This window comes from Agelaius tricolor, unplaced genomic scaffold, assembly GCF_023055355.1.
Source record: "Agelaius tricolor isolate 1412-34295 unplaced genomic scaffold, bAgeTri1.0.p SCAF_6, whole genome shotgun sequence".
NCBI lineage: Eukaryota > Metazoa > Chordata > Aves > Passeriformes > Icteridae > Agelaius > Agelaius tricolor.
This window is the reverse complement of record NW_027269266.1, coordinates 54,724,171-54,742,442: the sequence shown is the minus strand read 5'-3', so window position 1 is coordinate 54,742,442 and position 18,272 is coordinate 54,724,171. Positions and strand designations below refer to the sequence as shown.

The following is an 18,272-nucleotide window of genomic DNA, read 5'->3' as shown; positions in this document are numbered from 1 at the left end:
GCATACACACAAGCTGGACACACTGACAGTTCTCAGCAGATTCATATAATTTTATTTATAATTTTGGTTGATTTGTTGACGTGTTTTTTAGTTGATTTGTTTTGGGGTTTTTTTAATCTAGTGGTTTCAGGACATGTAGATTCTGCACTGGGACTGAGGATTTTTCATCCCACTACTATATATACACAATATCTAAAATTAAAAGGAATTCTCTCTCATCTTCGTCCCATATCCCTTTTTTATTCCTCCTTCTACAGCAGAACAACACTTTTGACACAGTCAACTCAGTGAAATATTTAAGTAATCTCAACTTCTGCTCTAAGTCTATGATAAAATCAGGAAATGCAAAACAGTCTGTTAAAACAGACTTAAAAAAACCCCTCCAAATTAATAAACCCAACCCCAGTGTCTTTCCCTCTGCTTTTCTTCTGATCTTGCTCCAGGCCAGCATTACAGGAAAGCTGGACTGCAGCATTCCCATTCCAGCTCATTTTGTCAATGCATTTTACTTTCTCATGTGTTTTTGATCCTTGGGATCATCTCTAATTCTGTTCACTGTTCATTTAGCTCATAATTTTAGGAAAGGTTGGTTGTTTGCTGCAACACAGCTGACAAATAAGGTTAAGAGCTGGACTTTTCTAGCAGAGCACTCTGAAAGCAGCCAGGACTATATACAGCTTTGTGAATGCAGAAAACAAACAAGCACTGATTCAAATCCTGGTGAAAAAACCCCAGTTTGAATGTCATGTAATAGTCTGATAAGTACTTAACTGGTGCTCATCTGAGATTCTCAGAAATGTCAGCAGACTGTTATTTCCCTGACTATATTCAACCTCAGTGCATAAATTGGCAAGGAAAAGAAGATATTTATATAATTCAAAACACATTTACAGAAACCATAAATGCTGTAGCACTGTGTCTGTATGTGTTTTCTATCTTCAGGCAGGCAGGACCATGTCTCTTGGTGGTAATATTTGTTCCACGACTATCTTCAAGACATTTTGTCCTAAGATAGGTGAGCGCAATTTTTTTTCTTTTTTTTCAATCTTACAATAGTTTAAATCGTCAGATATTTTTTTTACTGCCCTTATGATACATTTTACTTATCACACCTCTACTATCCAATAAGAAAGTGTATTAGGTATTTTACGAGAAAATATAGCTTCTGTAAGATTAAATTTTAAAATTCAGAATAGTGTAACCACTTCCTTGACGCAGATGTAGAAAAAGTTTTTAGCAGTTGTAAAGGCAAAACCAATGTCTAGGAGATCAACAACAGAGAAATATCTTCTACCAGTGCCCTACATCTTTCCTTGTACAGATTCCACATTTATGGAGGAAGAAAAAGAGAGAATGATACTGGAGCACATAACTCATTCTATCACTGAGAGCCCAAACTGAAGGCTTTCACACTGATGATGATGCACTAGCAGCTTCATAGCTACAGCAGGAGCAATCCTGAGGATGTAGAGCAATACACTTTGCAATACAGACATTGTTCTTCTGTTTGTGTTTGCTGGGTAGTAACACAAGCAATTTATTTCCAGTGTTTGGGTTTGTTAATTCCAACAACTTGAGCAATGCAAAGTCTCAGGCACAGAACAGCCCCTCTCCAGATACAAGCTAGAGCTTCCATTAAATGGCTATGTGCGTGTTAAATTGGCTCTGCTAAGGTATATCTAGGGTGTTAAAATCTGAAACACTCAAATTATGCATTCAGATCTCTAGTTAAATTCCTTGGAAGAAGCTGTGACCCATTGAGCAGAAAGACCACCCCTGGACTCTCACAGTCATGGTGGCAGTGGCAGTGACAGGTAGCTGTCAGTTTGAAAGAAGAGATCTTTAGTTTGTGCCCAGATATGGACTCAGATGTGTGACATGCAGCATTTCAAATTAGAAGAATTTTTTCAAATACATTTTTGCTTGCAATGTGCTAATAAAGGAAAGAGTTTTTATGAGTAGTGGGTAAAGTTTTTATATCCCCTGCATTAAATGGGAAGATCTCTTTTTCTGTCACTACTTAGAGTTTAAGAGTCAGAGCTCTAGCACTCCATAAGGGCTGGTAAGCATACAGTCACTTAAGTAAAAATATCATCAGAATCTATTTGTCCAGAAAATGCAAAACTTACAAGAACTAGAAAAAATTCCTTGAAACAAAGTAAACAGAATATTTTTAGAAGAGTCAGATGCCAAAAAAAAAATCTTAGGGATCTGTTAGGCATACAGGTGGATTTACTGGGACATAAGTGCTCTGTGGAAAAAAACAAATTTTACAAGATTGGAAAAAGAACACAATATGAGAACAGTGTAGTATGTTCCCTCAAACTTAACCAGAATGATTCAATCAAATTAATTTTGCAGAGAAAGAAATTTCCCACAAATACATATGGAACGTCATTTTTAATGGAAGTAATACATTAAAAAGATTAGGTGCAGCAATTTTAGACCTATCATATCACTCAATTACTTCCTTCTGTAGCCTTCTTTTTTTTCTTTTAATCAGGTCAGATAAAATCCAATACATTTCTACTAAAAACTCCTAGTAATACATGGATTATAGGCATAAAATTCTTTCACTGTTAAAAGCTCAATTAGAGTATTATTAAGACAGGATAGAAAGCATCCCAAAATCAGTTCTCCCTGTGAAACATTCCAGTTGCTAACAGTAAATTAACAATAAAGTCAAAAGACAAGCGCAGGCAGTTACTATGCATTTCATCTATACAAAGCAAAAATATCATCATAAATCTATGTTGTTTTCTGTCTGCTATATTGCATAATATTCATTCCATGCTGGGGGGAAAAGAATTGAATCAGCCACAGGAAAGACATAAGCAGAAAAAACCTGTTGGCTGGTGATGGAAAAATATAGAGCCTAGTAATTTATTATAATATAGAAGGCAAATAATCTGCTTCATGCAACAAAGCTACATCGATTATCAGTAAAGAAGGCTGTACTCCAAGAAAAAAATACTGTCTTTTCAAGAAGACTGATGAAATATTTGTTTGTTTTCCTGTTACTCTGTGGTGTAAGGACTGCAATGCAGGATGCTTACAATCTCATGAGTTTATGCTAGATGAAACAACAAAATATTAAAGTGATATGACAGCCTTTGCTACTATTCTTGCAGCTGTAGCATGCAAGTTAGAACAAATACAGAAGGGGTGATTGGGCATTGGAATGGGCTGCCCAGAGAAGTAGTGGAGTCACAAGCTGTCAAGGTGTTTAAGACTGGATGTGGCATTCAGTGCTATGGTCTAGTAGAGATGATGGTGCTTGGTCACAGCTTGGACTTCATGATCTCAAAGGTCTTTTCCAGCCTAGTTGATTCTGTGTGATTCTGTGTGAATCTCAATTTTCTGAATTTCTCCCTATTTTGTCATGAGTCAGAGAAATTGTGATCAACCTTTTGAGCTTTAAATCCATCTGCAGTTGACAATAAATTATGTCAGAGGTGTGTATTGTAGATAATTCCTCCAGAGAATTATGACATTTCAAGAGTTTTTACATTTTAAATAGAATTTTCCAAAGGATGTTGCTAAGCTGCATTTACTTATTGAGTCATCAATCTTTCAGCTAATTTTCCCTGAAATTCAAAAGACTGAAAATAGTAATTTCCTCTTTCTGAAACATTGTTTTGATTACTACTGTTTTGGGTTTGTTTTTTTTTTTTTTTTTGCTATGAGTAGTTTTTGGGCAAAAATAAAACTGTGGTTTTAGCCATCTGAATTGGAATGTTTATGGCATGATTCAACACAGCAAACCAGACAGGACACAGAGCACCATGCCTCTAACCAGCATCCACTTCCCTCTGGCTGGATAACTAAATAAGGATTCAGAAAAAAAAAAGTGGTTTTCACCTGGATTTTCAGAGTGGGCATAGTATTGCTCAGAGACTTCAGATAAGAAAGCAGGGCTATCCAAGCCACAGAAAGAATTTACTGAGACTGCTTGGCCTGGCTTTCTATGTACATAGTAAGGTAGAAAAAAGTGTCAATCTCTTCAGAGAAAAATCTAGTTTCCAAAGGGCAAACAGATATAGAACTCACTTTCATGGATTTTTCATGACTGTCCATCTTTCCGTGCTATTCAAATAGTAGGTGCAGATAGCATGTGATTTACACTGCCACAAACAGAAGACGACTAATATATTTGAGTACCCCACTGGTGAATAACTCACTAGTGGATTAAAAGAAATTTTGCAGATGGTGATTTGCAATCTATTGGAAGGCAATTATTGATTATGTTTGAGGTAGACTGTAAAATCCAAGAGACCCCTATGAAGACACAGGAATAATTTGTAAATTGTATCAAGAGTACTTCCCTATGATTTTTGCACTCAATGACCTCCATTCCTGGACATAGCTTTATTGCTGTTCATGGTACACTATGGGGAGGCAGCTGGGCAGAGGAGCAGAGAGTACTATGGAGATGGTGGATGGTGTGGACATCTTGGCCTTTGTAGGCCAGAAACCATGGGGACATCAAATAGAAATGTAAAGGAAGAAGCTAAAAGAAATGTGGTACTTTGTTTTAAGGTAGTCATGTAAGACTGCACCTGTAAGATTGTGGTTAAGCAATATTGCTAAGTAACATTAGTATTGTGATTATTGCTTGGCAGTGGAAAATTTTGTTCAAAGCTACGAGACTATATAAACCAAGCTTTAGATAGAATAAATGACTTCACAACTTCACAACTTTACAATAAACGACTTCTTGCTTGCACCTAAGTGGAGTCCTGTCTCTCAATTGCTGGCAGTACACAGCAGTATTTATCTCAGCCTTGTGTCTGGAGCCAGCAAAGTTACACCATGAAGCAGGTTCCCTTAAGGCTGGCAATGGGTAACAGTGATGGCAGGCCAACTTCTGTAAAGGCAAAAATGAACACATTCTGAGAAATCTTTCCCTTCATGAAAATTTGATCACTTCTCCTCACTGCTTGGCTATCTGTAGAAGTACCTTTAGGAATTTTACTTAATTGGCTGTGCTGGGCTGTTTTCTCAGCTTTTGAAATAATGAGTCCTTTCAAAACCAGAGAGGTGCCACCACAGAGTGAATTGCTGCAATAAATACAAAGAAGTGAGGCCAAGTTAAAAACCACTCAGATATCACTGAGGCTGGACCCAGCCTTAGAGGTGTTTTACTGCAGGAGAATCAGACTTTCTAGACCAATCAAAGAAAGGAAGCAGACAGTCCAGCTAAGCCCCCTACCTCTGCTGTGCTTCTGGGAGTCAGCTATGCCAGTAGGAAACTGAGGCAAAGATGCTTTGACTAATGTCAGTGCTGACAATGAAAGAAGAAAGGATTCTGAGGAAAGCCAGATACAGTCTATTAAAAAAATTAAAATAAATTAAATTTTAGGCAAACAGCTTGAATGTCATAACAGGATTAGTCAGATGGGTTACCAAGAAATCATTAGTAGAAAAAGTTATTTAGCTAGTCTAAACAGTTATAAAGTTCTTGTAAGGGGCTCTGAGATTAAGAGATATGGCCTAGATTTTTTTTTCTTGAAATAAAATCTATATAAAGTAATATTTACTATACTTCACAAAGTTAGAATTTTTTGAAACTAAGAGAATAATCATGTTTCTAAAGCACAGAGTATGAATCTTGTGAATATTTAATATATTCAATTTTATATATTAAATAGAAATATATATGTTTTTCTATCTGGATCAAATCTCCTTTAAAAGCCCAAGGCATTCATGTGTATGGTCAGATTTGTGTTTACTTACATAAATCAAAATTTTCAAATTTTCTCTCAGGGCAGTATTTTTGTCGCATGACTGTAAGTATTAATATCAATATAAAATATCAAGAAGATATAATCAAACTTTACTTACTTAAGAGAAATGTGATAGCTTTTAAAAAGCTAGTAACTTTATCAGGGTATGTATCAGGAAACATGTATGAAAAAAGCCCTTTTGCATAAATTTTTAACTATGAAAATCAGCAAAAAAGATTCTTTTAATTAAAAAAATTCTGCCAGTGGAAATCAGATTCATTATATAAGTGTGTTTAGAAGCTGAATGTAATTCAGTCAATTATGCATAAATTTTACCTAATAATAACAATAATAATGGAATCATAAAATGGTTTGGGTTGGAAGGAACCTTAACGATCATCTAGTTCCAAACCCCTACTGTAGGCAGGGACACCTTCCACTAGACAAGTTTGTTTAAAGCCCCATCCAAACTGGTCTTGAACACTCAGGGTTGGAGCATGCACAGATTCTCTGGGCAAACTGTTCCACCCTCACGGTAAAGTATTTCTTTCTGACAAGTAACCTAACCAACTCTTTTTCAGTTGGAAGCCATTACTCCTTGTCCTATCATTACAGCTCCTGCTGAAGAGTCTCTCTCTGGCTTCCCTGTAGGCTCCCTTCAGATACTGGAAATTGCTGTGATGTCTCCACACAGCCTTCTCTTCTCCAGGCTGAAGAGCCCGGATTTTCTCTAACTGTGTTTGTGGGGGAGGTGCTCCAGTCTGCTTGTCAACTTTATGGTCCTCCTTTGGACTTGCTCCAACAGCTCTTTGTTGGAGGAAGGAACTTATGATGGGGGTATCAAAACAGAACTGCAGGTGGGGTCTTACAGAGCAGAGTAGAGAGGCAGAATCATCTCCTTTGACTTGCTGGCTACTCTCCTTTTAAGGCAGCTCAAGGCACTCTTGGCTTTCTGGGCTGTGAGCACACACTACCAGCTCATGTTGAGCTTTCATCAACCATCACTGCCAAGTCCTTATCCATAGTGTATTCTCATTCATTCTCACCAACCTGTAGGTGTACCTAAGATTGCCCCAACCCAGCTGTTGCTGGCCTTATTGAGCTTCATGAGGTTCACACAGCCCCACCTCTCAAGCCTGCCTAGGTCCCTCTAGATGGCATACCTTCCTTCCAGTGTGTTGACTCTCTCTACACAGCTTGGTGTCATCAGCAAACTTGCTGGAGGTGCGCTTTCCAGGTCATTGACAAGGATGTTGAACAGTATTGGCCTCACCATTGACCACTATGGGACACCATTTTTCACTGGTCTCCAGGTGGACAATAAGCTGTTGACTGCATAGACTAATAGATAATAACAGACTAATATATTCTTTACCAAAATAAAAACTGTAACAAAACAAAAAAAAAATTATTCCTTCAGTGGCTGCTTAGTGGTGCTCTCACACTAAACTAGCAAGCAGATCAGATCACAAAAGTTAGCTAATTCAATGGAAGATTTAAAAGATGGGAATAATTTATAATTTGTTCATATTTAAAATGTAACTGGTACATGAATGAGTCATGTTACACTGTTATCATTCTTGGCTAGAGTGACAGTGATGAAAAATTTTCCTGTCAGACCAAATAGAGAAGAATGTGGGGCATGTGTCTTCTGAACAGATAATGTTTAACAAAACTCCAAGTGGTCTTATTTTTGCTTCAAATTCAACATATTCTTGGTCATCTGTTGCTCATAACATTGATTTTCATTCCACTTGGTATCATACCTGCCTGAGTCAGATCATGTTAATGTCAGAGATGATATATAATAAAAACTGCATTTCAGCTGCCGAGGTTCAAGAGGAAGGAATGCAGTATTAAACCGGAAGATACCTACATTCGCCTGGTGAAACTCTGTCTTGCCTGTGCTTCATGGGTAGCCATCTATTTTTATGTCTCTAAAGAGGCAGTGAATGAATTGGGCTAGGAGGGAACAGCAGGTGTTTATTTAGAAGGCAAATATGCTATTATGTAGCTTGTGGTCAGTGATCAGTATGCAAGTGTACAAAGACTGGGCATAGCTGTGATGGACTGTGACAAACAGCAAAGTGGCATGCTGATTGACCTGTGAGCCCAGTGGAAAAACCAGTTAACACCAGTAAAATTCATGAAGGGTTCTTTCATGGCTGACACGCCCATTGATGCATGCTGGACAGCTAATGTTAGCCAAGCTGTGGAGCAGCCTCTGCCATTTCCACAGACTCTTCAATGACACCCATGGGTAAGATGGCATCTGGGTTTATATAGCTGATGACAAACCAAGCAGTCCTTTCTCACCAATCACCAGCAGTTTCTCACCAATCTTGCGAAGACAAAGAAATGTGTGCTCTCACAGCAGTACACTCTCACTCTTGCACATTAAACATGCATTGACCTGGCTTCCTTCCATATGTGATTGTCAAGCTTCTGTTCCTCAGTCACTGTTTTTTGTAGCAGAATTGTTTTTCTATGTAAAAGTCATACTAATTCCCTTTTGTCTCTCCTTGTCTTTTTGCACCAATAAATGGAACAATTTCCTGAAATTCTACTATTTATTTCCTTAATATGAAATGAAACCTGATAAATTATTATATAAAAATGAAATTATACATAATGCTGAAGGATTGAAAACAACAGAAAACTAACAGCAATAAGCAACACACCTACCTTGAATAAACTCTTCCTTTCATTTTCTTCCTTATTTGGATTGATTAATTTAGGAAATACTGATTTCCTAAAAAATGCTACTACTGATTTCAAGAAAGCCACCAAAAACCAATCTCACTGACTGCCCAAACAGAATTTAAACCACAGTTGGTTTTCCAACTGTTTTCTTTCATATTATCTAAAACTGAATTTAATCATATATACCAGAGGAACAAAATGTGAAATTGCATGATTTTCATAGTGCATGAGAAAACTCCATCTCTCTAATAAGAAGATGCTTCAGAGGAAGTACATAAAATCACTCTTGCAGCAGCCTTTCCAGAACAAAACAATGGGATTTTCAATCCCAGAATCAAATTATCCTGGTGACTGGACTCCCAACATTTTCATAAAAACTCAGATAGTCATCAAATTAAGGCCAAAAAACTGATTGGAGATAGGAAATTCAAGATGACCTGTTTCTTTGTGGTTATGTTTTTCTCAGACACTTGATGGTTAAAACCCTCAAATATGGAGTTCTGATAGCTTAAAAACCTGGTGTGTATAAAGACATCACTTTAAAACCTGACCAATACTTTCAGAATTGGGTAAAATAATTTTCCCCTTGAAGGTTAAAATCCCTGAATTAAACTTATTTGCACAGAGTTTCAGAAGATGAGGGTGCAAAAATCTGCGTCCCAAATTCTCTGGCTGACATAAAAGGCAATAAAGTTTCTCTTGGCCTGTTATCATGTTATGATAGATAACTTCAAGTATAAGCCTGGTGATGTAGAAAAGGTTTACCAAATTGAAAATGTTTAAACAACAGTTATGGACTTTCAAGACTCCTACTGCATTCACAAGAAACATTTTTCAGTAGAACAAAAGACTGTGCTCAGTAACCAGTTGAAGAGGAAAGATGTGACTTGTAGTCGCACTGTTGGAAAACCACTGTCATCACCTCACCACGTGCTGAGATTCAAAATGTTACCATTTTGAGTAAATGGTAACTGCTGAGCCTTCAATAGTGTTTGAAGAGCTTTCAGGAAAAAAAAAAAAGCAAACAACAAAACAACCTAGCATTGTCTCTGCTTTCAGAATAGCACAGAACAGTTTTTAAATTATGAAAACATATCACTGAATAGGCATACCTTCCTACGATGGGATGGCACAATAAAATATGTTTCAATATTATGCTTCTTCAAGAAACTATTCCTTTCATGACCGTATCCTGGTTCTACCTCGTAGTCCCCATTTAGGCACTCTAAGGTGGTCTTTGTAATGTGAACTTTCCTGGAGAGAAAATTAGACATTATTGTTTAAAGCAAAGATTATGAGCTTCTTGCTACCAAAATACACTCCTGTACAGAAGGTCATAAAGAGATCAAGAGGTCAATTTACATGCAAGACCATAGGTTTGATGAAAAAAAAAAAAAAAGTTATGTTTTGTACTTTTAGCCAAATTGAGCATGGAAAAAAATTCTATTACATGCATTTTCTAAACTTAGGCAAAGTGAACAGAAAGACAACTGTTGACTATCCAAACACTTGCAGATTTGCTGTTTTGTAGAGTGTCTGCACATGATCTTCTACATCGTGTGGCCTTCTTAAGTTTTTACCTCAATGGCTGCTTGGAAAAACATCCTGCTGTTTGAAACTTGTGACATCACACTCCAAACCTCTCTTGTGTGTAAAGCAGAAACTTCTTTTTCTGTTTCACTTCACATCTCTGACTCATATTATTCATCCACTCTGTTTCAGAGGCAGCTTTCTGACTCATTTTGTTTTGGCAATACACCAACCTTTAATATTATTTTTGAGTTTTCTTATCCTGAAAAAGTTCTCACATTTTCTCCTGAAAGACCCCATATATTTGAAATGTCTTCAGAAAAGGTATCTGAAAAAATTTTACTGCTTTCCTCTATAAACGTGTGTTCAGATTTTTTTTCACTGGGTAACTTTAAGATAATGTATAAAATACGCTGCCAAAATTATCTAAAGTAGATGTATATAATAAATAAAAAATTATCATTATCACAAAAAAAATTAATTGGTTCCTTTGTCCTTTATATAGTAATCAAGATCTCGCAAAAATCAAAAACAGTATGGCAGGTCCTAGTCCAAATGTGAGCTACACACAGAACACCCATGCACCTTTGCAAATGTTCACTGTGTGTATTTAAATTGTGACCAAGGCTGTGCAATGAGTACTTCAAGTTCCAGGACATGCCCCATGGGTTGGCTGCAGGTTTATGTGCTACTGTATCATTTGCAAATGTCATCAATATCTGAGTTCAGAAACTGTTATGTCTTTTCTGTACCATACAACTAGTGTTGGAAATCTGGCCATGTAAAAGGAGCAAGGCATCCCCCTCCCCCCTCAAAGTATAGAGGTGTGTAAGGGTAAAAAATTCCTGGAATGGCTACAGGGTTTTACTTTTGTAACATGAAATGATCAAAGTCTAGCATTCTTACATTCCTAATATTGTCTCATTCCTACTTTTTAGATTCGGCAACTTCTAAAAACAATTTTGTTTTAAAATGTTTTACTTCTAATCTAACATATTACTTATGCAAATATCAAGATCATTTGGAAAATTCCACAGGATAAATCACATATTATATTGATTGCTCCTGCCAAATACAATCCTTTTCCTCAACAGCAATTACCTTGAAAATGCCTTAAAAAATGGAAGAAATTCTTCACCCATAGAGTTTTCTATTTTTTTTCCTACTTCTTTTTTCAGACTTACCCAGGCAGTCCTCCAGCTTCCATTACATTAGCTAATGTCACATCATTTGACCAGACATCATATTGCCATTTTCGGAGACCCAGGACCCCACAAAGCACCCTGCCTGTATGCAATCCAACTCTCATGTTGAGATCAACCTCTGTGGCTTCTGCAACAGATCTGTAATGGACAGCATCAGAATTATTATTTAGATGATGACTGCTTTTCATTTTCTCTTCTCCCAAAATTAACACATATATTTATACATGACCAAATAGAAAGGGTCTTATAAACCTGAAATGGTATATTCTGGTACTGTTCTCTACCTTCACTAGTTTCAAAGCCTTAATTGCAATTCCAAAAAAAAAAAAAAAATATTTGTTATATTTTAATTACTGTTGAACCAAAATATCAGTATTTCTAAATTTCTTGACCATTTCTGTGAGAAAAGAAGCACTAATTGAGATTGTCAATGTATAAATAATTATTTCCAATCTACTATGTTCTAATTCGTTCAATTACCCAGTTACTAGAGTACAGGACGAAGAAAATGACAAAAGTAATAAATCATTGTAAGAACAGCAGAGTGATTACAAACACTAGTATCATTCCAAAGCTCCCATAAGAGTGGCACTGAAACAACTTGTGACTAGTCTTGCACCTGTAAATGAAATCTAATGTTCAGAGATTTTCACTGTATAGCTGGTAAAGGATGAATTAATCTGCAAAATTTTTATTAAAAGAATATTTTTTTTGTGCCACAATAAGGAAAGATTCTTCATTTCTGTGAACGAAGAGCATGCTATGACTTGCACTCTGCACAAAGTTGTGAACACTGAAAAGGCACTTTGAAACGAAGAGTCTTAAATATTACATGTTATTTAATAACACTGTAAATAGATTTTTTTCAGGTCTTTCTGTTAGATAAACACCTGTCATTCCACAGCGCAGTTACTGTCCAGAAAGTGATACTATCTCTGAATAAAGGAAACCGACTATCACTGTAAGAATTTATTTTTATTTGACTTTCCTAATTTGAATTTTCCAATGCATTTAATAGAACAAGACCTTAAAATAGGACTCTAGCTATCATTTCCCCTTGGCCTTCATTGACCATTTTTTTTTTTCAAGTGTCATCCAGTTACACTGGATTTTACAGAGATGCCTTTAGAAAGATTTTTCAACTATTTCAGAAGTTGTACTTGTTTAAATAAAATTAACAAAAAGGTCAGCATAGATCAAGATATGGGACATGCAGCAAAGATACTTGGCTTCAATTTAAATAAGAAACCCTTCACCTATGAAGCTACATTCCATGTCAGCCATCACTAATGTCAGTAACATGGAGATCTCTTTTATCTCCACAGGGAATCTTGGCATAACATATTTTTCAGTCATATTCTATGCAACAGCATAGAAAGGCTTATGCACATCTTTCTGAAAGATTAAATATTTCCTTTTCCTATTCCTACTCACTGCAAGTCAGCTCTTCCTCACTCAGTATCTGTTCCCAGTCAAGCCTTGAATATGACTTCAAGGAGTCCTAAAAGGATTCTAGTGTTACAATGCTTTGTTGTGCACATGATTTGACAGATCTTTGAGGAAATGAAGGACCCTAATACCATAAGCCACCTAACAACAAGCGACTGCACTTTGTATGTTCACCTGAGCATGTGTATTGTGTCATTAACAGATTGACCTTACACCAAGCCCACACCTTGCAAGATAAAGCCCTTCAGGATTACACCTTGTCTGCCTATGTTCTCCTGCATAATTAAGAACCTATGTAATAATCTTAATTAATAAACCCGCAAATGTTTGGGTTTCTCTGTTCACAAATGAGTGTGGGTTTTTTGTTTGTTGGTTCCCTCCTCCTGCATTGAAAAAAAAACCAAAAACCTCAGACTAAATGTATGTAGAAAGACACTGAAATCCAGACATGGATAAAGTTCACTCAAGGCTTTGACATTGCTTTGTCTGACTGGAGTAAATTTAGTCTCCTTTTAGAAATGTTAATAGAATAACAAAAAGTAAATGAAAAAATATGAGTTGAGAAATAGAACATGGCTGATCATACTCCTTGTTCAATAAGCTGAACTGTATAATGCACCAATGAACCATAAAGCAGAACCTGAAAGAAATTTATGTTTTGAGCAAAAACTTTCCATAAATAGTCACTTAGTCAAAAATATAAACTGAGAATACATTTCTACATCTTCCCCAGAAGGTACAATGTGTTTCAGAGATGCTTTCATCATTATTAAATTTGAGTAGGAAAAAAAAGCTCATGAGAAGTTCATTACATTTTTTGAGTTTATCTTGTAGACCTTTGTGCTCTTTATGCAGATAATTTCCATAAATAAACCCCACTGAACTATCAGAAATGAGGAATATTAGGTAATATTTAAAGAAGAGGCTTCAAATTGAAATTCAGAGCAGTAAAATGACCATGTTTCTAAATAGCATCAACATTTCTACCATAAAATATCACAAAAATGTCCAGTAAGGTATTTTAAATTATAAATACATTTCTGAGACAATATCAGCACTTCACAAACCAGCTAGGAACAGGAAAAAGGAGTTTCTCAAATAAATTATTAATTATAACTTATTGTCTCATAGTTCCTATACTTAAGTTTTCCAAATGTTAACACAAGAGTAGGCCCAAAAACAAATGGAAATCAAAAAACCATTTTCTTTTTAAACCAATTGTGTTCAGAATCTAAGGAACTGACTAATAAGAAAAGCATCTACCCTGACAGCTCAAGTATCCTACAAAGCCTTTAAATTTTAGTTCCCTCCTTAACTACAAGTATTTGATGTGCTGCTACAAGGCATGAAATTAATTTAGATTGCCTGCAGAACAGCTTCAGACCTGTGCTCCTGAGCATTTTGTTTGAAACAAAAAAACTCTGCATGCCATTTCTTATAATTACTTAGGTCTTTTCCTTAGGTCTAAAAATATCAGCAGAAATTAATGTTTCCTGCTTAAAGGCATAGATATAATTTTTGCTTCAATTACCTAGACTTCCCCAGAGTATTGCTCAGCTGCTGCAGAGCACTAGGACAGAGAGACAGGGCTGTTGAAGGGCTGCTGGCTTGCTCTGGCAAAGGTGCAAGCTGATGAAGCTTTTATCACTGGTAGACAGCTTAAAAATGCAGCTGCTGGTTCTCTAAAAACTTGACATCAATTCACTCCTGCCAGTTCAAACATTTCTAGGCCCTGGACTTTTGGATGAGCAGGGGAAAAGCTTCAAGAGTGTTGACATTAGGGAAGTTAATGGTTCTGTCTATTTCCTCAGACAAAAATCACACAGGAAATCTTGATATTTCCATTTGACTTATGCAAATGGGCTTCTATAGTTCCTCTCCCTTTCCTGGTGCTTTTGGTCAGCCAATGGCCAAACCCATTAAAAGGGGACAGTTCAAGCATCAACCTTTCCAGTGCAAAAACCTCCCTAGATGCAAATTTGCCCAGCTTCCATCTGTGAGATTTTACATGATGACTGGTGGAGTCATTCACATTAGGTGGAATGATCCATTCAGGATAAAATCACCTATGTGTCACAGAAAATAGCTGATAAACCCCACTGGATTGCCCAGTTCTCAAGAAGTAAAAGTTCATGGACTTCATTTTCCTTCAGACCTCTTCAAAGCCCACAAGCAGCAACAACATTCAATCAGAACATCAGATGAGACTTATTCTAAAGTAACCTTCCCCTCCTCACCACAGTATTGTAGGTTGGACTAAAACAGTCAGCAGCAGTTGCTGTGATCCACAGATGTGCTCCTGCAGTGCCATGCTCCCTGCTACTACACACAGTCAGTGATGCAGCTAATGATGCAATTCCCACTGAGTCAGTACTAAAATGGCATCCTAGTAACGTGTTAACAGAAGAAGCATCATCAAAATGTACTGTCTATGTGACAACAGGAATGACGACAGATTCCATTAAAGTTTTGAAGAGTTTATGAATGTTAACCTGAGTATTTTGATCCAGTCCAAAATATAGTATTTACATACTACTCACTCAGAATCTGTCTTTATTTTCAATTGGAAACATTACAGATTACCTCTTGCTCTGCAACATTACTGAATGCAGGTAAATAGGTGTGTCATTTCACCACATTTCATCTCCAAAGAGGAGTTGCTGTACTGAGCCAAAGAATTGTTTAATACAATTTGTGTCTACTGATGAAGTGCTGTCTAAGGAAAGCCAAAACTAGGAAGAATGTGTAAAATTTCCCCCATAACACTTGCTTAAAACAGAACTCTAGACAGTTTTTGGAGGAGAAAAGGAGGGAAAGAGCTTTGTTAGCTGGGCATAACTTTTCTACATGGCAGTTAGCTAACAAATATATCTATTTAGAAGGTAAAACACTGTAGTACATGAGAATGAAATTTCAAATGTGGCAATCAATTTAAGTAAGGTGAAGAGAGACTTGGCCTAACACAATGTTCATAACCAAGGTGAAGACATAGGCCACATTAGAAAAATACATGACATATTAGAGGCACTAATGAATATGATCATTTTAATTATATTACTAGCAAAAGCATGACAGTCAAAACTCCTATGGTATAAGCAACATTGGTGGTATTGAGCACTTCACTCATTGCCGTGGCACTTTAAGTGACTCTAAAGTAGAACAAACCTGGCCTGTACTGAGGCACTGACACAATGGTTGCAGAAGTTCTTTTGGAATAAAATCAGAATATAACACTATCTGTTTTGTCAGTTTTTAAGAATAAAAAGCTTCTCCCATAATTATTTTGGTTCTGTTCCCTTCAAGAAAACACTTTGAGGAAGGTGGATGAAATGTGAAAATTATAATTATTTTATGATACTTTGAAAATTATGTTCTCAGATGACACATTCAGCACCATATTGAAGGATAACAGTTACGCAGAACATTAAGAGAATGAAATGTATTAGTTTATGTGAACACATTCATCACAGAACCAACAGTCAGCCATGGAAGTTTCTATTCCTTGATTTTCCAGAAAAAGAACCCATCTCTTGTTAGTACATTTCTCTGGAATGGACACTTTTGACAGATCCATCCTATGAATCACAGTTCAAGTGATTTTATTTATTTATTAATTCATCCCAGATAACATGACAAACTTATCACTAGGGATGACAAATTCCAAGCATAAATTTATAATGCCAAGACCTGAATTTTATGATAAAGTGAATGGACTTTAAAAAGACTTCCAGCTGGCATCCACCTCTGCATGTGACTTTCTATCTCATGGAACTGATAAACAAAGCTTAATAATCATACCAATACAATATAAAATGCTTTCCAACTTCATTGTCAGAAGCTCCTGATTTCTCTTTTTCATTTACTAAACACATTGTAAAACAAATTAGTCTGGGGAATCTATCTTCTAACTTCAGTTTCTGGGAAGGAAAGAGACTAATTGTGCTTATGCACAAAGAATGCAGAATATATCCCTAGCCATCAAACAACTTTAAGTAGATCTGGCATTATCTTGAAACCTTACCTCTTGCCCATCTTGCTCTCCTCCATGCTCTGACAACTAACTACACAAAGGACCTAAAATTTATGAATTCTTTAAAAAATTAAATCTGAAATGGCCAGTTATCTTCTACTATAACCTGTGACTAAACATGCCTAGATAGCATACTACAGCTCATCCACATAAAATTGCAAAGTTGCTGATGCTGCAAGGAGCTCTGGAAATCATCTAGACCAACATACTTGCTCAGAGAACAGCCAGCTATGGAAGGGTGTCCAGAACTGTTGCCCAGCTTGGTTTAAACCTCTCCAAGGGCATAAATGCCACAACTTTTCAGTGGAACCTCTCGAGTATCTGACTACCTGCACAGTAAAAAAAAGTTTTTCTTCTAATGAAATTTAATTTCTTACACTTCGGTTTGTGCCCATTTCCTCTTGTGCTGGTGCTGGATGTCACTGAGAAAAGTTTGGCTTAGTCCTCTTTACTCCCTCACTCTAGGTATTTGTCTGCATTGATAAGAACTCCTCTGAACCTTCTCTTCTACACACTGAACAGCCCCAGTTCATTCTTTTCTAATTCAACTCCTTTTCCAAGTTTACATTATCATGTCAGTAGCCAATAAAATACACCCTAAAAAGGGAACATGTTTATTTCTAATAGTAAAACTGAAACATCCTAAAGAGGAAAGTTCCAACAGCTATACTAATACCTTATTTGTATACATGAAATACAGCACAACTAATGAATTAAAGATCAATGCTAGTTTAAAAGAGAATGACAGCATCATCTATTTCTTTCCAGGAATTTAAAAAACCCCAAACAAACCAAAAGGTTTTTGAAAAATGTGTACAAGTCCTGTACATCTAATTATGTTTCCAAAGGTCAGGGCTTCCTTATAAATGTAGAATCCATATACTGCTAAAGAATACACATATTTTTTTCTTTTTTGGATTTTATATTATCATAGACTATCAGAAATTCTAGATTAAGAGATTAAAAAGAATTTTGTCAATTTTACAATGCTTACAAATGTGATGAACTTGCATTGAATAAGGGAGAAAATGAATTAATTTACCCAGCTTTTCATGCTCTGTATGTTTAGCAAATGAAAAGAAGAAGTGGGCAATACAGCAGTGAAGAAATTTTCCATCTTTATCCTTTCCCTCCTATGTAATGAAATAGATCTCCAGCTTCTGCTAAATGCTCATTCACACTTCTCTCATATCCATATTTTTTGCCTTGGTAAAATAATGATCAATGTAGACCTCTCAAGCATAAACAAAAATCTGAGCAGCAAAGTAAATTTCACGTTACATTTCTGAAAAGCAGAATAAATGAAAGGTTTAAACATTACATTAAAATTGAATAATCAACAGGCTATGATTCTGAGACTGCAAACACAGTCATAAACAATGGGCATATATCAGGACTTGTTTTGACTTTACATACCAGTGTGCAAAATGAGCAGTGTTTACCATGGCAAAGCAACACATTTGAGTCCTTTCATTGTGGCAATAGGCAATAGGGTATATTTTCTTATTTCTAATTATCTTTTTGTCACCTATTCAGTACATGTATGTGCCTCTACATACTCAATTTGCACACTTACTTCTTATAGTGATTAAGTGGAGTGGAAAATCAATGTCTAGAGTATCCATTCCT

At 36.2% G+C, this 18,272-nt stretch overlaps 1 protein-coding gene across 2 annotated transcripts in view; it reads right to left on the bottom strand.

Annotated features, from left to right (window-relative positions):
* ADCY1 (adenylate cyclase 1) overlaps positions 1-18,272 on the bottom strand; it is a 161,640-nt gene that overhangs the window by 47,773 nt on the left and 95,595 nt on the right. For both annotated transcript variants that reach the window (XM_071429866.1, XM_071429867.1), the window contains exons 6-7: positions 11,144-11,302; positions 9,542-9,683 (exon numbers count right to left, since the gene is read on the bottom strand). In XM_071429866.1, the coding sequence (XP_071285967.1) occupies positions 9,542-9,683; positions 11,144-11,302 (301 nt within the window). The remainder of the gene's footprint in view (positions 1-9,541; positions 9,684-11,143; positions 11,303-18,272) is intronic.